Source organism: Ambystoma mexicanum, chromosome 12, assembly GCF_040938575.1.
Source record: "Ambystoma mexicanum isolate Mex_15411 chromosome 12, UKY_AmexF1_1, whole genome shotgun sequence".
Taxonomy (NCBI): Eukaryota; Metazoa; Chordata; class Amphibia; order Caudata; family Ambystomatidae; genus Ambystoma; species Ambystoma mexicanum.
This window is the reverse complement of record NC_090936.1, coordinates 8,078,689-8,102,328: the sequence shown is the minus strand read 5'-3', so window position 1 is coordinate 8,102,328 and position 23,640 is coordinate 8,078,689. Positions and strand designations below refer to the sequence as shown.

Sequence of the window (23,640 nt, the reverse complement as noted above, 5' to 3'; positions counted from 1 at the left end):
ACGGATTCCTTTACAGATATCCCGAACTGGAAAAAAGAGCCCTCAAGGGCAACCACTGCAGAGATTTAAGCGGAATTGTTCGACCATCATTTAGGAGTTCTGAAGACTTACCAACAAACAAAATGAACAAAGTATTCACTCCAAGACACGGGATAGATATCCAATATAGCTTCTGTCCGGGTGCCACGTTGCGCGTGTCCCTTTCAAGCAGCTGCGCAACATACACAAATATCGGGCATTGAACTAATCTGAGCCACAGGAGCTTGCATTGCAGAGAAGTTGCTGCCATCTGTGTTGCTATTCCAGAGCGCTGTAAACAACTGCTTACCCTATTTAACAGAGTTCAAGGCATCGCCCTCAAAGGTGTGCAAAGATGAGACAACTCTGATCCTACATCACGCAGTCTGCGCTTAACCCACTGAGCTTTTCTATCAGCATCGCTGAACAAGAGGCCAACCAAGCATTCACCTTGACTCCTACGTCGGGGCCCCCGCAGATGTAGGGGTTCAGCTCATCCAAGCTCCTTGAATCCAGTAGTTTTGGATCCAACTCTTTGCTCTGTCTCTCAAGGTGCCACGTGGTCCGTAGCATGAGTTTTAATTGGCTGCATGTTGTCCTATCGGGGAGATACATGTAGTCCCCTGGGACCTGCTGCTCTCCAGACCATGTTCTATGTAGGACCCCCAAGAACCATCTGCCATTACATCCCAGAAAAGATCCGCTGGGAGGCATCCATTTGTAACGGCGATCGTTCAATGAAGCTGGGCCGAAACTATATTCTCCCGGAAAGTATTAAACTTTCTCAGAGTTAAGACACAAGAAGAGTTATCCACAGCAACAGCGCGGGTGGGATGTTTCATAGCCTTTGAGATCAATTCTTGTATCGATTCATGCTGATCGGTTCAGACCCCTATTATGGTCCGGGAGGGCATTCCTTTCATGGTAGATTTCTATCAACTATCATTTCAACACAAAGTTCCTAAAAACGTGAAGATCAGATTTTTTCCTTTTAAAGCTGAAGCTAGAGTTTCAGAAGCCAGGCCTTTGATATTTTTTTTAAGAGAAAAGAACAGCTTGTGTGCGATGTATTGTGTTGGGTGTGATTCATATCTGTTGTGAGAGGTTTGTGGTTCACACATTAGGTCAGGATATCCTTTTCCCTGTTCAGCCTAAACTCCGGGCTTAGCGATCATGCAGTAGAACCCTTGGCGGCGGCGCGGGGACACAGATCAGTTCAGCGGCTCTCCGCAAGCCGCCTTCAGCCGGGCCAGCCATTTGCACGGTACACGCAGATTACATTAATTACTGGAGAATTAATGATGGCATCACAGCTGAACAGTCTGGGAAGGATCGACCTCCAGCTGCTGAAATTTGATAAAGCGCGTGGAATGGATGCTGGCTCTGGACACTAGTTTGCACCGAAGGAATGGGTTGAACATCAAACAATAGGCCCCATGGGGGCTATCCCTTAGCAAGGGTTTTTTAAGCACATATGCAGATAAATTGAATATAAAAACGAACAATAGATCGTTATTGCTACAATAAATGCTACTTGTTTTAATAAGAAATGCATTTGTGTGCAATTAACAGCAGTTCACATCCTGAAGCCATTGGGGAATAACTTCTAACGCCTGACTTCACTCAAAGGGTCATGAACTCACAATATCATGTGTGTCTACGCATGTTTTTACACCATTCTTTCAGAACTCTGCATCTTTGTGTAATGGGTGGGATCAGGTAAGATTTAATTCATTTTTACGTCAACGGTAAGGAATTGAGGATTCCTGGAATTTTTTTGCCAGCTGATTTTACAAACTTTTTATTTTTTACTGCAAACAAAGGGAGGGGATCCCTGCTGCAAACGCTCTTCTGCACACACCCCCCGCCCCCACCTACCCTACATACAAAACCCAAACTTCATCTATAGTTTTGCAGAATAACAAGAGGTTTTGTCCGCCGTTTCTCCACCACCCCCCGCCCCTCCCCCCACTTTTCTGACTTCAGTTCGGAAGTCTGCAGAAACCCCTCATACTGACCAGGTAAAGGACTCCTCCCTGAACTCACTGTACCGAGCACTGTCTCTTGCCCGCGTGCATGCCACGCCTCCTGTAATCCGTGCATTGCCATGTACTGTAGGTCTCTGAAAAGGGCCCTTTACAGGAAAACGTCCCAGCCACCCCCACCCCCTTACACCGGTTTCCTAAACACCCATAGCCCTCCTTCAACATATCCAGGGGCCACTCTCATCGTGTGCACACGTGGGATGTTCATCACGCATTTTAAAGGTCATGTCGTCACATGCCCTACATTTACTGGAGCCCACTTTCCGCTGCTTTTTCGTGCTTGCCTCTGTATTGCATTCGTTGCACTCTTCTTTATGCGTCCTTTTAACCCCCACCCCACCCCCCCCCCCCCCCCAGCAGGAGTTGTGAGAAGAGCATGAGAGAAACCATGCATTTCTTGCATCCGTGCCCCCTGATTCTCTGCTACAGGGGGGCGGCGGCTGTTGTTGATGTTTTACTGCCATCTGGCGAAAATATATGTGTATTGCCGCGAACACAACAGCTGGGTTTCGAGAAAAACAAGGAGTCAAGCAGCGGTGCAGGTGAGGGGAGCATTGCGAGCCAGATGTGACGTCTACATGCCCCAGAAAAGCAGAACGCACTGGATTCACACACGCGCTTTACAATGGTGCAATCCCATCGAAAAACAATTTGCAAAACAAGCCCAACATCTCTAAAATGACTTGCAAACATTTAAGAAGTTATAAGAAAACAACATGTTTTTGCGCAAATACATAGGTAAGATAACGTTGAATTTAAAATGTTGATTTATTTCAGTTGGGTATTATGTTATTCTGGGATTGTAATTAGGTTTTTCATTAAAACTAATTATTAATACCTGTAGTTTCACAATGGCATGCTGCTACCTGGAGCGGAGCAGAGACCACGCCCTGCTCTGACGCAGATAGCCAGCCAGTTATTTATTTTGAACAAGTATATGTATTTAAGAAAATGTACTGTAGGAAGAGGCAGATTCTAGTCCCTCTGTTGCGGTAGAAATAGTCTGGGAAGAAGAGAAAAAAGATATATAAATAAAAGAACCGTAGTGTGGGACACTTTTGCTTAAATTTTGTGCAAAGACTGCAGTGGCGTCGCTGAGGGCGGTCCGGGGTGGGGTCCAGGCCCCTCCTCTGAATTCCTGCCACCCCGCGTGCCCGCCCTACCCCAGCTGGGCTGCTCTCTCTACACTGCTAGGTCCACCCACGGCAAACAGAGGGCTGCAATCACTGCTCAACCAGGAAGAGCGGTTAAGTTCCCCCTGCAGCCCCTCCAATCAGAATGTAGGGCACTAAACAGTCAATGATGGGTCAGTAGGGACTTAATGGCATCGTGCCTACATTCTGATGGGAGGGGAGGTGCAGTGGGGTGTGGTAGTGTGCATTGTAGGCAGGTAAGCTTCTCTGCAGGAGTGCTTGTGACGTCTTGGCCATGAGACTTCACACTCTGATTGTAAAACAGTAACAGGCGCCAATTTACCAAGCATAAACATTAGAAGGCCAAAATGCCAGCACGGTAGCCAGCACTGCACCACGTGCCTTTCGTCAGCCGGCCTCAAGTAATCCTGCTTCTCTTTCCCCGCTTCAAGGTAAGTCATTTCTAGTGCCATGAGACCCGAGGTCTGGGTGCATCTCACCCTGGGAAGACCACTTGGGATATGCGTCTTGGTGAGTGGCCTGGGCACTGTCTCTTCCCAGCGTGGTGAGTAAACAGTTAAACCTGTGCCCTTTCCTATCCCTGACTGGAGGCAATGGGAAGGTGCGCGTGCGTGGGGCCTTCCCTGACTTGTGCTATGCACTTAATTTCCAATGAATGTCTTTGTCGCCTTCTACGGTAGCTCGGTGGGCTCATGAGATTTTTAATGTTCTTGCTTATGTTATGTAAAGTGCTCTTGTGTGTGAGGTGCCATTTGGTGGGGGCAGGGGGGCAGCACCTCTTAATGGGATAGCAGGAGCGGCAGATGCAATACCCGTTGTTTTGATGGCAGTACAAGTGTCCACAAGCATTTGTGTGTAATGTGAAGATTACAGGCTCCGATCCTTTGGGTCTGACTTGGCCACTCATCCTTTCAACATCTGAATCTTTGGATGAAAATTGATCATTTTTTAGTTACAATGCAGCAGACTGGAGGTGATTAAAGTTGTAAAGCACTTTTTTGAAAGACAAACATTAAATTTGCAAGAAAGTGCCAACGTGTATTACAGGGAGCGTATTTTGTGTCAACTTTAATTTCTTTGTGCACAACACATCTACGTGTTAATGTATCCATGCAGCTGGCGCATTCTACTGTATGCACTAGCAGGTTCGGTAAGTTTGGAAGGGCTCTTGTGTAAAGGTGCATTCTTTCAGACCAATGGGAAGAGACAAAGGAGATTTCTGAGTTTAGACCGGCAGGGTCTCCTTCTCACATGCTGGAAAACAAACATTGCAAAGGTACAGAAAAAAGGAACTGCAGCTGAGAACCATCTAAAAGGATAATACAAGGATGGTGATGAGCGGTGAGGCCATGGCAACGGTACCCAGCTCTGTTACATCACATCTAATTTCCCCACTCGCCCACTTATCAAGAGCATATCCATGCCAGATCCTCTATGTGAAACATGTGTCCCTCTTCAAACGTCTAAAACACCCCACTAACCCCACCCTTATTCCTGGCCCAAACTATCTGTCACTGCTCCGCTCCCTGTAAACTCCATTCTTACACCCTCCATTAACAGTGAGAGAAATAACACATTAATGTTACTGTTACTAATACAATCTGCAGAGCACAGCACTTAATTGATTACATTCAAGTGAATTAATAAATCGTAGCGCCCTGAGGAAGTGCTGGAGCCTAAGTGCGTTGAACTTGATAGAAAATGCCAGGACCATTGAAGTTATAACACATTCATTCAGTTTCATAAATCATTGGATATCTTGTGCTCTTTTTTGGTTTTATATAGAACATCCACTGCCATATTCCTGGTCTCTTGGTGTGCCCAGTCCGCATTGCCCGCAGCCTAAGTGACACTGGGGCATAAAATTGCCTCGGGCACCAATTAAAAAGTGGCCCACCGTTGCAAATGGCGTTTTTTTCCTTTTGTGACAAACTGTTTGAGCAGTATCAGGGGGGCAGCTGATGAAATGCAATGCGAATTCTGCATTTTAAAGAATATTTATTCAGTAACACTGATCAAAACTACTGTCCATATGCTGAAGTAACTTATCCAACTAACCACGCTTGCTACATATTTTTAGAGATCTGTTAAGTGATTTAAACGACAACATTAATTACACGCCTGAGTAAAGCAAGCAGATCATTTTAGAATGAATTGCCCAATTGCAAAGTGTTTGTTCCTTACCCCAGATGTATGTAATGTTTAAAGACTGGCTTGCATGCTCATCGTCCTAGAGCTATACATGGAAATGCATTTAAGGAGGGAGGCAAGTGTGGGAGGTGGTTTGTCATCCTGGCTTTAAAATGTGATCACCGGTGAGTGAGCCCCACATGCTGGCTACCTGAACAAATAAAACATCTCTTTATTGATTTTACTTGATAGTGAGAGAACCTCCCAGAAATGGATATCCAGTCCCATTATTCCCGTGCGACAGTGAAGCATCAAACGGATAATGATGGGAAGGAGCAGCAGCAACACAAGAGGGAGCTGAATTAGTCTTCTGAGGAGGAGGATCAAGTGTTTGAAAGGGGAGAATGTGTAATGTAGTAGTAACCCTATGGGTGCTGAGTGGAAAATAGTAACCCTATGAGTGCTGAGTGTAATACAGTAACCCTATGAGTGCTGAGTGTAATACAGTAACCCTATGGGTGCTGAGTGTGATACAGTAACCCTATGGGTGCTGAGTGGAATACAGTAACCCTATGAGTGCTGAGTGTAATACAGTAACCCTATGAGTGCTGAGTGTAATACAGTAACCCTATGGGTGCTGAGTGGGATACAGTAACCCTATGGGTGCTGAGTGGAAAATAGTAACCCTATGAGTGCTGAGGGTAATACAGTAACCCTATGAGTGCTGAGTGTAATACAGTAACCCTATGGGTGCTGAGTGTGATACAGTAACCCTATGGGTGCTGAGTGGGATACAGTAACCCTATGGGTGCTGAGTGGAAAACAGTAACCCTATGGGTGCTGAGTGGAAAAAAGTAACCCTATGAGTGCTGAGTGGAATACAGTAACCCTATGAGTGCTGAGTGGGATACAGTAACCCTATGAGTGCTGAGTGTAATACAGTAACCCTATGGGTGCTGAGTGGAAAACAGTAACCCTATGAGTGCTGAGTGGAATACAGTAACCCTATGAGTGCTGAGTGGGATACAGTAACCCTATGGGTGCTGAGTGGAATACAGTAACCCTATGGGTGCTGAGTGGAAAACAGTAACCCTATGAGTGCTGAGTGTAATACAGTAACCCTATGAGTGCTGAGTGTAATACAGTAACCCTATGGGTGCTGAGTGGAAAACAGTAACCCTATGAGTGCTGAGTGGAATACAGTAACCCTATGAGTGCTGAGTGGGATACAGTAACCCTATGGGTGCTGAGTGGAATACAGTAACCCTATGGGTGCTGAGTGGAAAACAGTAACCCTATGAGTGCTGAGTGGAATACAGTAACCCTATGGGTGCTGAGTGGAAAACAGTAACCCTATGAGTGCTGAGTGGGATACAGTAACCCTATGGGTGCTGAGTGGAATACAGTAACCCTATGGGTGCTGAGTGGAAAACAGTAACCCTATGAGTGCTGAGTGGGATACAGTAACCCTATGAGTGCTGAGTGTAATACAGTAACCCTATGAGTGCTGAGTGGGACACAGTAACCCTATGGGTGCTGAGTGGAATACAGTAACCCTATGGGTGCTGAGTGGGATACAGTAACCCTATGGGTGCTGAGTGGAATACAGTAACCCTATGGGTGCTGAGTGGGATACAGTAACCCTATGAGTGCTGAGTGTAATACAGTAACCCTATGGGTGCTGAGTGGAAAACAGTAACCCTATGAGTGCTGAGTGGAATACAGTAACCCTATGAGTGCTGAGTGGGATACAGTAACCCTATGGGTGCTGAGTGGAATACAGTAACCCTATGGGTGCTGAGTGGAATACAGTAACCCTATGGGTGCTGAGTGGAAAACAGTAACCCTATGAGTGCTGAGTGGGATACAGTAACCCTATGGGTGCTGAGTGGAATACAGTAACCCTATGAGTGCTGAGTGGGATACAGTAACCCTATGGGTGCTGAGTGGAATACAGTAACCCTATGGGTGCTGAGTGGAATACAGTAACCCTATGGGTGCTGAGTGGAATACAGTAACCCTATGAGTGCTGAGTGGGATACAGTAACCCTATGAGTGCTGAGTGTAATACAGTAACCCTATGGGTGCTGAGTGGAAAACAGTAACCCTATGAGTGCTGAGTGGAATACAGTAACCCTATGAGTGCTGAGTGGGATACAGTAACCCTATGGGTGCTGAGTGGAATACAGTAACCCTATGGGTGCTGAGTGGAAAACAGTAACCCTATGAGTGCTGAGTGGGATACAGTAACCCTATGGGTGCTGAGTGGAATACAGTAACCCTATGAGTGCTGAGTGGGATACAGTAACCCTATGGGTGCTGAGTGGAATACAGTAACCCTATGAGTGCTGAGTGGAATACAGTAACCCTATGGGTGCTGAGTGGAATACAGTAACCCTATGAGTGCTGAGTGGGATACAGTAACCCTATGGGTGCTGAGTGGAATACAGTAACCCTATGAGTGCTGAGTGGGATACAGTAACCCTATGGGTGCTGAGTGGAATACAGTAACCCTATGGGTGCTGAGTGGAATACAGTAACCCTATGGGTGCTGAGTGGGATACAGTAACCCTATGGGTGCTGAGTGGAATACAGTAACCCTATGGGTGCTGAGTGTAATACAGTAACCCTATGAGTGCTGAGTGGAATACAGTAACCCTATGAGTGCTGAGTGTAATACAGTAACCCTATGAGTGCTGAGTGGAATACAGTAACCCTATGAGTGCTGAGTGTAATACAGTAACCCTATGAGTGCTGAGTGGAATACAGTAACCCTATGAGTGCTGAGTGTAATACAGTAACCCTATGAGTGCTGAGTGGAATACAGTAACCCTATGAGTGCTGAGTGGGATACAGTAACCCTATGGGTGCTGAGTGGAATACAGTAACCCTATGGGTGCTGAGTGGAAAACAGTAGCCCTATGAGCGCTGAGTGGAATACAGTAACCCTATGAGTGCTGAGTGTAATACAGTAACCCTATGGGTGCTGAGTGGAATACAGTAACCCTATGAGCGCTGAGTGTAATACAGTAACCCTATGAGCGCTGAGTGGAATACAGTAACCCTATGAGCGCTGAGTGGAATACAGTAACCCTATGAGCGCTGAGTGGAATACAGTAACCCTATGGGCGCTGAGTGGAATACAGTAACCCTATGAGCGCTGAGTGGAATACAGTAACCCTATGGGCGCTGAGTGGAATACAGTAACCCTATGGGCGCTGAGTGGAATACAGTAACCCTATGGGCGCTGAGTGGAATACAGTAACCCTATGGGCGCTGAGTGTACAGTAACCCTATGAGCGCTGAGTGGAATACAGTAACCCTATGGGCGCTGAGTGGAATACAGTAACCCTATGAGCGCTGAGTGTACAGTAACCCTATGAGCGCTGAGTGGAATACAGTAACCCTATGAGCGCTGAGTGGAATACAGTAACCCTATGGGCGCTGAGTGGAATACAGTAACCCTATGAGCGCTGAGTGGAATACAGTAACCCTATGGGCGCTGAGTGGAATACAGTAACCCTATGGGCGCTGAGTGGAATACAGTAACCCTATGAGCGCTGAGTGTAATACAGTAACCCTATGGGCGCTGAGTGGAATACAGTAACCCTATGGGCGCTGAGTGGAATACAGTAACCCTATGAGCGCTGAGTGTAATACAGTAACCCTATGAGCGCTGAGTGGAATACAGTAACCCTATGAGTGCTGAGTGTAATACAGTAACCCTATGAGCGCTGAGTGGAATACAGTAACCCTATGAGCGCTGAGTGTAATACAGTAACCCTATGGGCGCTGAATGGAATACAGTAACCCTATGGGTGCTGAGTGGGATACAGTAACCCTATGAGTGCTGAGTGGAATATAGTAACCCTATGGGTGCTGAGTGGAATACAGTAACCCTATGAGTGCTGAGTGGAATATAGTAACCCTATGGGTGCTGAGTGGAATACAGTAACCCTATGGGTGCTGAGTGGAATACAGTAACCCTATGGGTGCTGAGTGGAATACAGTAACCCTATGAGTGCTGAGTGGAATATAGTAACCCTATGGGCACTGATGTTTTTTAGAAGGTGTTGGACCCTCTGCATACATTTCCACAAGCAGTGTATTGGTTGGTGGATGGAGGCACTATGCTTGAACCAGGACTCTGATGACGTGACTTTGATAGAACTGAAGTGAAAGGCACCACCAGGTCCTGGTGATAGTAGTCATCTGCTAGTGAAGGGCCTTGACAGCCTGTCTTAAAAACATATTCTCATACAAAACAGGGATCGCGCCTTGGATCGTTCTGTCTGCATTGGTTTCAGGGATAGATACGGCTAGGACACACCATGTCCCAGGAGCCAGCATACTGTTTTCCATGCCGATTCTTTTCTAGGTCCAAATCTCTTCATGGAGAACTTAAAAAAATAACTTTTATCAGTGTAGGCTTCACCAACTGGAAAAATGCATTGGCAAATGGCAAAGGAATATTGCAGCATAAGAAGTCTGCTTTCCATGAGGAAGGGTGTGTGAGTTAGGAGGATTTCAAAAGAAATATCAAAGATGATCCATCAATCGTGAAAGGGCTCAGTGATGCTGATTTCCAGTCACCGCTCTGGTATATGCATCACCTTAAAACAATTGCTCAAATTTTACTGTTAACTGGCAAACTATAATTGCCCAAAGGGAACATCGCTGCAACTCTGATGACATCAATCACGGAAACGTGAGAGAAATATTGTATTTACTTGCTGAAAGAGACAGTATTGTAAAAAAAACGTAATGGGCCCAGAAATGCACGCTATTTACATCCGTCCATTCAAAATTAACTTCCCTCAGTTATGGCTGCTCTCGTTAGAGAGGGCATTTCTGAAAGCCTTCAAGGAAGCTCATTTTCTATTCCTGCTGATGAGGCGAGAGATCTCAGCAAAACCGAACAGCTGCCTGTCGTTGTGACATACTTCCATGATAAGTCTGTCCATGAAAGATTCCTGAAATTCTACAAAGCAGATAGCCTTGATGCAGAATCTCTAACATGCTATATATTTAATGTCCTGTCATCATTGGGCATTGATCAAAATAAATGTGTTGGGCAAGGGTATGATGGGGCCTCAGTGATGAGTGGTTAGATTAATGTGGTGCAAGCACGGGTTCAAAATGCTTTATGTTCAATGTATGAATCACCGGCTTAATTTAGTCACTGTTCACATGGTTAAACACGTATATGCAGCAACTGAGTTTTTTGTGAAATTGGAAAAGCTTTATGTGTTTTGCAGAACATCTGTTGTTCACTCTGTGTTTGTAAGCGTTCAAACAGAAATGTCAAAACAGGTCTTACAGTTAAAGCACTTAAGTGATGCAAGGTGGACATGCCAATATTCTGCCTGTAAAGCTGTCCTCCAAACCCTTGAGCCTCTTCTGGAAACCCTCAATGTTTAGAAGGGAGACATACAGAGAGCGTAATAGAGGCAAATGGCATTCTGCTGTTCATTGACTTCAGCTTCATTCTAGCACGCCTGCTGTTTGAAAACATATTAAAAAGGACTGAGACACTATCAAATATATTACAGCAGCAAATCTTGACTTGGTCTCAGGTATCGTCCTTGTACACACTGTCATAGAAGAAATTGAGGAAGTGTGTCATCAAGACATGGATGCAAGTATACAAAATCTCTGGGACAAAGTAGTGCAGCTGAGCAGTAAGTGTGGTACAGCAGCACCTACACATGGTGAGGCTGAATCGCCTAGCAAAAAGCGTGATTGTCGCCTGCCTTTCCACTTAAGAAATAGTGCCATAATGGAGGCTGTGGGACAGCGGCCAAGACTGCGCACAAAAGAGGATTTCACTAAACATTTTGTGTATGTAGTTCTTGACCGAATAATCTCAGAACTGAAATCACACCTTTCGAAAGATTCTTTGCTGATCATGGAAGGTATAAAGGCACTAAATCCCAGATCTGATTCTTTTCTCAGTTTTCAGAAATTGGCACCCATGGCCACGTTCTACTCCTGTGAACTGGAGAACTTGCAAACAGAACTAAAGCAGGCACTGGTAACACTGGCAAGGAAAAAGGCATCTGATGCCATTAAGATGAACACAATTCTGGAGTTCACAAACTTTCTGGAGCCTTATGCTGTTCCATTCCTCGAACTGTACCGACTGTGTAAAATTGCTTGTGTTTTACCCGTGAGTAGCGCTTCATGTGAAAGAAGCTTTTCTGCACTATCTGCACGCAACAATGGCTGGACTCCATTGCCAGTGAGGCAAGATGTGACAGACTTTCCTCAGACTTGCTGGCCAAATGAGCATGATCATTGTAATTGACAGGTTTGCATCGATCCACAGAAATTCACGTTTGAACCTTTATTAATGTAAACATTTTTCTGCAATTCGAGACCACAAACACGCATGTTCAGTTTCAGTCCTATCTTTAAGATTTTTGGCTTTCAAGTTAAGTGAAATGTTGCATTTGAGGTAGGAAAAACATTTGACAAAATATAGATTTGTAAAAAAAAAATCTAGTCTTGTAAATCCGGCCAGTTCTGCGTTTGTCTGTCCTCAGAGGAAGTAATTTCTGCAGTGATGCTGAAGCTTACACGTTGGGTATTTAGCAGCTCTATGAAGGCACTGCTGGCAGGGGTGTTGCTAGGTCTGGAAAAGACCCGGGACTAAGCTGATGTCGGAACTGTTGGGACTGGGAGCTAGCTAGGCTTTTGGCTGTAGCTCCTGAGATTCTATCCGGGGCTACAACCAAAAGACCAGGGGCTATAGCCCTCTTAGCCCCCCTCTAGCAACGCCTCTGACTGCTGGAGGGGATTTTAGACACTACGTTGTATATGAAGCATATGCTGCAAGGTTACACCTCATACCTGGTGACTTACCACATATGTTTTCATATTCTGGAACATCAGAACCCAATGCTGTGCACTGCATGTACTCCTGGGCCAATATTACAACTAGTGTCATTTCTGCTGACCTATGACACATGGCATGCTGCTTACAGTTGATGCCCTGGCTTCAGAAGTATTACAATTTTGAATGTGCTTCCAAAAACATTTCTTGCTGTATAAATGCACAATTTCTACCTCCCCTGGACCACTTTGGATCAATGTCAATTTGACAAAAGCATATACATTGGGCTTTTATAGGTGCCTCCCAATGCTTTTGTCTGTGGCTCCCTCTGTGCCCCCTCCCTAAATGTGATTCCTTGAGACGCCACTGTATTGCGAGCAGTCGCAGGGGCTCTGTTATTTTACAGTGGGCCCCTCTTTGCTCATTTGGAGCAAGAACATTTTGTTGGCTTGGCCCTCGAAAGCATCATTCTCCTCCGTCACAATGGCTCCTAAGAATGGCCTAGCTTCAACTTTACCAATTGAAGTGTTACATATACAGTCACTCCACCACTGACAGTCTGTGCCCATCTCTTTGAATCTGAAAGACTTTAATATGCTTGTATTTCTTTAATTTTGTCAGTATGTTGGAAGGGTGGGGCTTGAACAGAAGGAAATGGGCCACATGTGTGTATTTTACTGAAAGATGCCATGTTTCTCACCCTGCAGCTGTTATGGAGCAAACATTAGCTGCCACTCTTGCTTAGGGTGTGCAGGAAGGGTAAGGCATGCAATGGAGATGCTGAGCCACGGAAGTCTGTGGAACAAGAGATGGAGTAGGTACTTCTCAGAGAGCATGGTGCAGTCATCACATTTTTCATGTCTGATGAATTTGCTCATTCAGACTGTGCTTTTGCTTTGCATTGTGGGACTTGTAGTGCGTTTTTATGGTAGTTACATGATAGGAACAGATGCAGGAATGTGTGGGATGCCCACACTTGATGTGGGGCACATTGAGAGCTCTACATTGGTCAAATACAGCCATATTGATTTTTCTAAAAAGATATTATAGAGAAGGAGCCAAGCACCCCCATCTCAATCGACTCACCTCTTTAATCTGTATGCTGGAAACCAGAGTATGTGACTTATACAGAACAGATGAATCGACAAAGAGCAGAATATGGACTCAGGTACTGGCCCTTTCACTGGCACTGGACTAAGAGAATCTTGGAGCCAATGTACCCATTGAGAAAACCTTATCTGCATACAAAGAATTATGATGGCCATCTGAATGAAATCCCTGAAGAAGCAGAACCAATACGTGGCAAGGGTGAATGGTAATAGTACTAGCCATTGCCAAGTATATGTTACATGGAGCTGAAGATGAAGTAGTTAACAAGATGCAGTGACCAGAGAGTGTGGATATTCTATAAGGCTTCAAGAAAGCAACAAGGATAAGTGACATCTTGGGCTCAAGGTGAAGAAGTTTATGCCACAGAAACAGATGAAGATATTAAATCATCTTACACGAAGAAACGCAAGCAGCAAATTAATTGTGAAGCTAGCACTACACTTATGGTAAAATAGATTGAGGCAAGCGCCAACGTATACATACATAGGAATGAGAGCATTATGGATGTTTCCACTAAACGTATTAAAGCAGGTTGGACATTAGCAAAAAGGCCTCTGTTCAGTGTGTCACAGTCAAAAAGCAGACATTGAATTACAGAAGCGGAGCTCAGAAAGGTGAGGTTGGGTGAGCCCCAAGAAGTCAAGGTCTTATCAAACTGGAGTAAACTGACTTTGGATGCAAAATCGTGTGAAAGAACAAACCTCTTGTCCAGAAGGCGTGAACATAACAAGGAAGATGTCAGAGGACTATTGGAATAAAATATTAAATACACAAAAAGGCTTGATTTTATGGTCTCTAGTCACATGGAAGCATGAAGTTGGATGAACGAGATGATCACACCTACGCATGAAAGCAGACTGTGCTTCTCACTCCCTAATTTTCTCAGAGCTACGAACACTCTCAAGGACGAAGTTCAAAGGCCTAATTGACAGTAGACCACTGAGGTGATGATAGATGATATGCTAATTGGTGGGAAGCTAAAGTTAAGGCGACCTCACCAGCACCTGGCAGGCCAGCTGCAGGCTGCTAACGTAGGTGGAAAAGTACTGAAGATGGATATAGTGCCAACCAATTGTAGAGGACCTGATATTTCAGGGGTTCTCTGGTGTGTAAACCAATGGGATGTTGTGTATTTAGTGACGTTCATAGTAGTCATTTTTTAGAGGAGGGCTTAGTTGCCCACCTGATGTTACGTAACAAATCACATAGTTACACTTTTTTAGACTAGTATGGATCATATACTTATATGTTCTCTCAAAACCAACAGCCCATGAACATAAGTTTTTGTAGTTTGCAACGTAGGATGACGTTAGTACACATGCGATTTAGACGTCATTGATGGCACATTTTGCTTATAAAAGTGCTGTTTTTTCTTAAATGCTTTGAGTTTGAAGATCGAACGATTGCGTGGATGTTCGTTAAAACAGTCTTACTTAGGTCAACTTCCCGAGTCGGCTCTATTATTGATGTACGAGTAAGATCTGCATCCCCATCCATCTCAAGGGCAATTGCTGCTCATCAAAGGAGCTGGACAGTGCAGTTCAATGTATGCCACATAGCACCTTTATCAGGTTTGAAGAAGAGTTTCATTAAAGCTTCATTTTATGTCATTGCTTATAGGTGGACCTCGCTCAAGTGCAGCGGCGTGCTGCACACCAGGAGTGTTCCACAATTGGGCTTGGTATTGTATACAGTAGCGCAGAACTCTTGGTGGAGGGAGGGATTTTGTATTCCTCCGGCCACTATGGTTTCATTACAGTCCATGGGGATTTTTCGGATTAAATACTTCTCGTGCTGGTACCACCATTGATATTTCAAAAAGTCTGTCCCCTTTCTGAAATACCAGCAGCCCATTGCTAATGGGAATAGCTTGTAGAGAATACCTCCAGCGGTATTGCTGAAATAGCTCGTTTGCAACATGATGGTCGAAATGGATAGAAAATAGTGCAGCAAATCAATGCACCAAATATGCGTGACATGTGAGGGTGACATCTTTGTGTCACATGTGAGGGTGACATTTTTATGCTGTGAATGTGAATTCATATACAGTGCATGCGACATCATGAAAGTGTTTCACATGGCAATGCTGGTGTGTGTTACGGCCAGAGCAAGGTCGGATTGGCCCCTCGGCCTTTTGGCCCGTGGCCGGGCCGAAATCGTCGCAGGGGAGTGGGGGCCGGTTTCTGGCCATGCCTGGGCTGGTTGGAAGAAAAAAAATGAAGAAAAAGATATCTTTTTTTTCATTTTGTTTTTCTTAGGTCGATAAATGAGTACCAACACAGGTTCGGTGCTATTGTCTGCATATTTGTTCTATAAAAAGGAGCTTAAGCGTAAGTGCTATACAATAACATAATATCATTTAGCCTTGGACGTCTGCTTGGATTCACAATAATTTAATGTACTTAGGTAGTGGCATCAAATAGGAACAATGCTGTTTTGTCAAGGGGTGAAAGGTTGTGTTTCATCACTTCCTGGGATGTCACTTTGGGGTGGGGTCAAATGACATCACTTCCAGTGATATCATCAGAGGTCAAGGGTCGTGAGGCATGGGGTGGGCCACTTGTCTGAGGCGAGGGGTGGGCCACTTTTTTTTGGGTGACCGGCCCTATTTCTTGTCCCAGTTTGACTCTGGGCCAGAGGCACCATACAAATTGTTGTTGGTGAACTGGCGTCAATTTCATTTGTTCTTATGTAACCCCACTGAACCTTTGTAAACTGTACGAGTTTTCACCCAAAATTTCTCAAAAATGTATCTGTAAAATGCACCATTTCAAATTATTTTTAAAAATCTTGGGGGTTTAGGAGTATCCCCGGGTCGCCCCTACATTGCTTGTTCGCCTGATGAACCGCGCACACTCACTGCTCAAACCTGAACCCCCGTAAATAAACACATCACTTGTTTTCGAGGTGCAACAGACTTTCAATTCTTGTTTTTATTAGAATTAGACATCTTTCCAAATAAGCATCTGTTTGGCTCAAAACACACATTCTTATGGTCATTTTCAGGAAGGTTTATTTGCTGTACATGGAATGTAAGGTTCCTAGTTGCTTCAGAGCACTTGGCAGCAGAACCGACTGCTGCATTACACGTGAACTGCCACGCAGCTCACTTGCCATCTCAATTCATCTGGTGCAGAGCAGGTGTAGGAACAAAGATAGCAAAGCAATGCCACATATTATATAGAGTATCGTGGGCAGTTTTAATTCCTGTGTGTTACTCAGGCCCGTCCCAGGACGGTCCCGAGAAAGTGTGAAAATGCCAACAGCTGCCAGGCCCCTCTGCTCGGATGCAGGCGCAAGTGTTGGGCGCTGCTAAAATGCATGTTTGAAGGGGGTTATTTAACAATACCTAAAGAAACAGTCCTTGGTTCCAAAATCGGGACTGTCCCTCCTGGTGTCGTGCAGTCTGGGGGTTCAGTTGTCAACATTAAGAATGCAAAACTGCACTTCCACAAACACTTTTTCAAAAGAAGTGCAGCAAAGTCTCTTAAACTAGCAGAACTCCCATGCTGCACTCTTTGTTTGCTTTGCTCTCTGGAGCCCTTTTCTCTCCTTGATGCTTAATCAGCGCTATTCAATGGTCATTTTGGTAGCATTTCAAGCAAGCACTTCACTGCCGCAAAGTGCAATGCATGTCTCTTGGAGGCGCAAATTAGGCCACAATCTTCCAATGGAGTAGCAGGACCTGGCAAAACCTCCCATTTTCATGTATTTAAGTCCTTGTTCTTTTCATGCCTGGGGTTGTGTGAAGAAAGTGCCGCTTGCAAACTCAGTTCAGCAGACATCTGTTTAGTGCACCTGCAAGCGGGGGACAAGCAGATGTGAAACAATCAAAACCTGGCACTTTAAACAAGATAAACATAAATACACTTCATTCCTTGCAGCTGTCATGTTCATAGATTATAGATTATTGGGGGGTACCGGCATTCATGGCAGTGCGGTAGGCCGCATACCTCTTGCTGGTTATGTGCAACAGAGATAAGGCAGGTAAGATAGCTCAGCAGGTTAACACCTCCAATATGTGTTTGCAACATGCAAAACACAGATGTAATCCCCCAGCAGGTCTGACTCAGCCCTTCATCCTACCAACGTCCACATATTGAACGAGCGAGGATACAGGATACAGCCTACTTGAGTGGTGTTCGGACGGCCTGGGGGAAAGCGAATCACTGAGAAGCCTACAAATCAGGATGCATATTGGTGAAAAGTGGGTAGCCGCTGGCCAATCATTTGCCTACACAGCTGAAAAAATACCCAAGCTGGATGCACCCCTACTCAGCGGGCAAAGGAGCATAATATGGAAAGGACGTACCAGTGCAAAATAGGATAAGGCAAAGCAGATCGTATGAAGTAGCAGGGAATGGTGAGGAAAGAGGAACCTTTCCTGCTAAGCAGAGCAATTGTTTTACAGTCTTAGCACACATTTTCTATAGACCCCCATCTCCCTATGGATTCATGTACAAGGCTTCTCAAGTTGAGAATTCTGCCGAACCACTGCCTACTACAGTTCTAAGTACTACATGATATGTCGAGTGATCCCGTACTCACCCGTTTAGATTTCGTTGAGCGCACGCAAAGGGCGATGGAGCAGGCGAGGAACAGGACGATTCCCACAGTCAGCAAAGTGATCTGTATTATCTTCAGAGCGTTCATCGGGGTAGTGACGGTGTCTCTGAAGAAATCTGCTTTGGCATCGTTAATTGTGGCCGTCTGCAACACAAGTACAATGTGGTCTGATTACCGAGCTGGTGACGGAAGACTACGAATGTTACCAACATCCACAAAATAGATAAGTTCACAACAGTAACCTTTTCAGAGAACTATATTGAGTAACAGGCACTTTATCAATTCTGACTCTTGGGCACAAGTATATAGTGGGTAATTTAAAACAAAGCTGACAACCGAATTTTGGGCAGGGATTTGTGCTCCTGTCATGTTGATGAGGACGCTGTTTAAAATAGAAAAACAGCGTACCAAATGATAAATTCTGCCAGCACTTGCGTAATGTGTACTATTGTGCACAGTTCTCTGTTGTGCTGTGCAAGAAGGGATGGAACCGGCCTTCACAACACATCAAGCAAAGAATTGGCAAAACCAATAAGTCTGCCTCTATACACTTAGACGATAACATTGATTTAAAAAGAAAGTCTTGCCTGCACATTTGCACATCCAGACCCTACATGAGATTGTTATTGTTGATTTTTTAGTGGAGAGAATTCATGGTACTTCTCCCTTTTTACTATTTCACATATTGATCAGCTTTTGGGTTTCCTCTGAAGTCTTTGCATTTTTATTCCTACAGGCAGTGTTAAGGGGTAAACACATAGTTACTGCCCATCCCCCTGTTAATGGACAGATGAACATGTCACTCAGAGCTCTTGCCCCTCCTCAGTCCAATGTTGTAAATAGGAGAAGCGTTATCCACGTATCATCAATATGCTAAGCAGGGGCAGTAATGATAAATCCAGCGTGAACTAAAAATAGTGAGAATGACCACATAGAAACATGCATGCATCCATGAGCCATTTAGTACATATAAACACACCATGAAGACACACAGACATTAGGTCAAATCTGCATTTATATGTGAAGAACCTCTGTGCAATTGTACATGTAAAAGAAACAACCTAAGTCATGCCCGGGCTGAAGCGTAGCACAAGCAATATATGCTTGTAGTTGGCCAAAGAAACTCAATAATACCGGGCAGTCATGTCCTCCAAAATGGTTGCCACAGAGTGGTTCAGAACTAGCCGGCACTTCCAGGCCTTACAAAAGCTTAGCAAGGCCGAATTCACACAATCACAGGCACATTAGAAAGGCTTGCTCAGCACATAAGATAATTTAATACTGAACCTCAAGGTTGGAGTACGAGGAAGAGAATGGCCTCATCGGAGGGGGATTTTGCTCAGAAAGCCAGGTGCCAACTTTGCCATTAATATAATATCAAATAAGAATTACATAGGGAATATAGATTTTGCAGTGCCCTCGCAAAGGTTTTTTTGTTAACTAAAACTTGGCACAAAGCAGGGAACGGATAGGGAAAACAGGACAGCCAATCAGAGTGAGATGAGACAAAGGTTTACTGTAAATGGAGCTTGGTACTGGGCATCACCTCCTTTTGTTCTCCAGGCAAACAATATTTGATTGGAACCAGTATTCCTCCCAAGCTAATTTTCCAGGTCAGCACATTGTGATGTAAGTAAGGAGGAGGGTGTTCCCAAAGGATGTTGCTAGAAAATGGGCGGTTTGTGTGTTCAATGGGGACGACCTGACCAACCTTTGTCTTAACATGTCTAAATCATTGGTAATGTATTCATGTCTATAAAAGTTTCCTTTTGTAAAGGCAGAGCTGGGAAGTCTCTGTTAGCCCAAGTGCAGGACTGTTTCCGCAACTGTGTCTCCCCAGCTGTTGGGAGAGTTTTTTTTCTAATAACCCCCTTTGTTTCCTGCACAGATGCCCATTCACCTGGAATTGTTTTATGTATTTTGGGGGAGGTCTGAAAATGGGAGCCTCTCTACGTCGTATAATCAGCCAGGACTCTTTGCCAGCACATGTGATGCTATTGTTTGCTGTGGGCAATGCTGCTTTCTTTCTGTGAATATTATATATTTTACAGATGATGAATTGCAAAGGGTAGAGTAGAGACAGCTATAATACATGTGCAGGCCTCAAACCCTCCTGCACGCAGCAGCTTTGGAAAACATAATATAAACAATTACACGTTCATTCAAAAATACTTATCTGTAAGAAAGCATATGATAGCAAATTAAAGGGATTAACTGACTATAATGCCACAACTCAAAGCTGTCACGCAACTAAAATGCAGAATGCAACACATATTTCGCAACACCAGATTACAGGAATGCATTCACTGCAATGAAGTGTTGCATACCGCTGCACAACTTACTTAGGCACACGTGAAATGTATACTGAACAGAAAATGTAATGAAGCGCGATGTAAGAAGCAATTTTATTTGGGGGGGGATTCAAAATCACTTTGGAAAGAAATAATCACCAGCCCCCATCGACCAGATGCTCTGTACTAACACCAAGGATGAAGGACGAAGTCGACAACTCAAATGGCTTGGAGCGACTCTTATTGGGGGTGAAATGCGCCCCATTGGCAGGAAACACATGGCTTACCTCATTCAGCCACAGGACAGGGAAGAGAAAGGGGTTGGCAAGTTTTGAGAAGACCCTAAAAGAGGGAAAATAGCAACACATTTACAAATGAGTTATGAAAGCAGAGCACCAATGCTATGTTCAAGCCATATTCCTTTTAAACTTTAAAGAGCAGGGTCACAAGCAACATCTACAGTAAAAGTCCTCCGCTATTAAGGGTCTGCAAACTTTGCGTTGCCAGATCTTTTGAACTACAACTCCCATCAGTCCTAGCCGGCTTAGCCAGTGTTGAAAGACCATGGGATTGCTAGTCCAAAACATCTGGCTAGCCATAGTGTTGCGGTGGCATTTTTTTGGTCCACATTAAAATGTCTATGGGCTGTAGTTCGGTTTGTTTTAATTTGATTGGTTAAGCACAAACCTGTCCCACTGAGGGCGTGAGCCAGGCCAGGCCTAAGCACTCAATGGTCAAGCAAAGGTACGCGGCTCATGTCCTTGAGATCATGTTGGAAAGAGGATGGTTCTTGGGAATCTCATGAAATCCAGATGTTGGTTTTACCTCTGAGATCATATGGTGAGGCAATCTAAAATCAAGTCGCCTGTGCTGGGAGTGAACTAGCACCCCACCCACCCTCATTTAAAAAATAATTCTGGAGGGACAGGCAGCTTGGAACTCTCCGATGGAGGTAAGTACACAAATCAAACTATTCTTTTGATTTACAGAATACCAATACGCATCATTAAACCTTTGGTTGATTTAGAAATCAATTGCTAGATTCTACTCTGCCCATAATTAAAGGGTTCACCACTTTTAACAAAAGTGGTAAGAAGTACTTTGACAGTTTCATTTTATATTAGGTTTCAAACAGTAAGTGTCCCTTAGACACATTGAAAAAGCAAAAGGCTGAATTGAAAGTGGAGACGAGATGTTGACTGTAGGCCACCAGTTCAATCCCAATAAGCTATTCCCAATAGTTCACGTGCATGGTGACCCCGGAAGAGGTGCTGGCTTAGATTGTAGAAGGATACGGTTCTCCCATTCCCTCCATAGTCCACGTTGTAAAAGTAGCACAACTTATTATGGAAAGGATCCAGCCACCAAACATCTGTCTGATATATACGTATAGTGCAAGGAATACTGTACAGTTTGGTCTTGTGTCCCTTACCTATGCTTCAATATATATTTTAGTCCACCCAAACAATTGCTCAATATCCAATTTTGCATTTTGAAGTGCATTTTGCATTGGGGCCTATGTATGCCGATAAGTCGTACATGAATCGCTTGCTCTTAGCCATGTTCGTCACTGAGTCAATATTGGCATATATGGCTAGAAGGTGTTTCCTCGCCTTTCTGGGTCATGCAGAAATGCAGCCATCATAAAACATGGTGGGACAGAGCAGAGCAGGAGACGTGGTGCTCTGCAAACATGTAGCCAGGTCTGCCCCGTGAGGAAGGCAAAGAACATGGCAGGCTACGCGTTCAAATGGAGAGTCACCTACTCATGTGAGGAGAAAAGGGGTGAACGTTGAGCAGTGGAAAAGAATACAGGGAGAAGGGGCCCTTCCGGTGCAAGCAAAGATGCGATAATAGGTGTGGACCGTACAGAAATAGAATAGGTTGCTGCCCACCTTTCCCTGGGCTACACCTGAGGAAAAAAAACAGAAAAAGGGGGTGCACATGCGTCTGGCAAAATGATGGTGTGTGCACTAAATGGCCTATTGGGTAGGCCAATGACTATGGAAAAAGGCATACGTTGTGGTCAAGAGAGGGGGCTGTGTAGGGGGGTAGCTGGTGTAATGAGTGTGTAAAGGTGGCCGAGCCTGGGGCGGGAGTAGGCTGGCTCTACGAGATCAGTTCATGGTACTTGGATGGATTGTCAGAGATAAAGCAAACCCCCGTTGCCTCGGACCCTCTCGCAGGTCCACCAGTATGCAGCATATATGGGCGATGCTGCAGAAAGCCGTGAGCTTTTAGTAGTTTGACGTCACTAGGCAACAAGAGAGACATAAGTCCCCAATGTCAGTCTAACTTTCAGAGAGTGAAAACCGTTGTGCAATGCCAGACTCACACATGCAGAAATCTCGGGCAGAATTGGTACTTTATCCGGATAAAGTTCTCTGTGGGCCAACGTAGAGGCTCCGCCCATCTCCACAGTCCATCCATTTGCATATGTTCACACACTGCATACACCCATTAAAGGGAAACAGGGAGATCATGGACTCTTCTTACCCAATGATGCCAAAATAACAAAAGCTCGCGCCTTTCTGCAGCGTTGTCCATCTATGCTGGATATTGGAGGAACTGCGAGAGGGTCCGAGGCAACAGTGATTTGCTTTAACTCTGACAATCCATCTAAGCACCATTAACCCATCTCGTAGAGCCAGCCTACTCCCACCCCAGGCTCTGCTACCTTTAAACACTCATAACGCCAAGTACCTCCATCCAGCCCCCACCACAGATCACACCGTTTGCCTTTTTCCATGTTCATTGTCCTATCCAATCTTATTTAGCCCACATCTTTCATCTTTTTTGCCAGACTCATTCTTTCATCCACTTTTTTCTGTTATTTTCTTGCTCTATTTCTCCCTCATGTCTTTGTACAACCCTTTCCCTGGGCTAACACCTATTTTTCTTTTTATTTTGGTACTGTCCACCTTATTCTATGATTACATCGGAAGGGCACCTTACGACCGCATTCCTTTCCACTGCTCATTGTTCACCACTTTTCTCCTCACAGCCTTAGGTGACTCCCCATTTTAACCGTGTGGCTTAGATATGTGTTCTTTCCCTTTCCCCATGATTTGGAATTGGCTACAGTTTTGCAGAAAGCATCCTTCCCCATTCCGCTCTCTTTCCCACCTCATTTTGTGATGGCTGCATTCCCAGGCTCTTTTAATGCTCACACTGGCATCAGGGGACAGGGGCATCTGATGCCCACCCACCCTCATGCCAGGTGACCTCTCTGCCATTCCACATGCAAGTTAGATTTTGCTCTTTCATGTCACTGCAGCTCAACACGGAGGCAAAACATTTTCTGCAAGCTTCGCTCCATAACCTCCCCGTTTCTTTTTGATGGGTGTATGTAGCGTGTGAACCTATGCGAGCGGCTGGACTACGGAGGTGGGCGGGGCCTCTACGGTGGCCCACATAGAGCCTCATCTGGGCGAAGCACCATTTCTGCCATAGATTTCTGTCCAGTTCTATAACATGGCATTTGCACCCGC

The 23,640-nt window shown here is 44.8% G+C and overlaps 1 protein-coding gene across 1 annotated transcript in view; it reads right to left on the bottom strand.

Annotated features, from left to right (window-relative positions):
• Positions 1-16,222: 16,222 nt before the first annotated feature.
• CD36 (CD36 molecule (CD36 blood group)) overlaps positions 16,223-23,640 on the bottom strand; it is a 53,160-nt gene continuing 45,742 nt past the window's right edge. The window contains exons 10-12 of the mRNA XM_069627683.1: positions 20,437-20,491; positions 17,841-18,002; positions 16,223-17,090 (exon numbers count right to left, since the gene is read on the bottom strand). Of these exons, the coding sequence (XP_069483784.1) occupies positions 17,082-17,090; positions 17,841-18,002; positions 20,437-20,491 (226 nt within the window). The 3' untranslated portion in view covers positions 16,223-17,081. The remainder of the gene's footprint in view (positions 17,091-17,840; positions 18,003-20,436; positions 20,492-23,640) is intronic.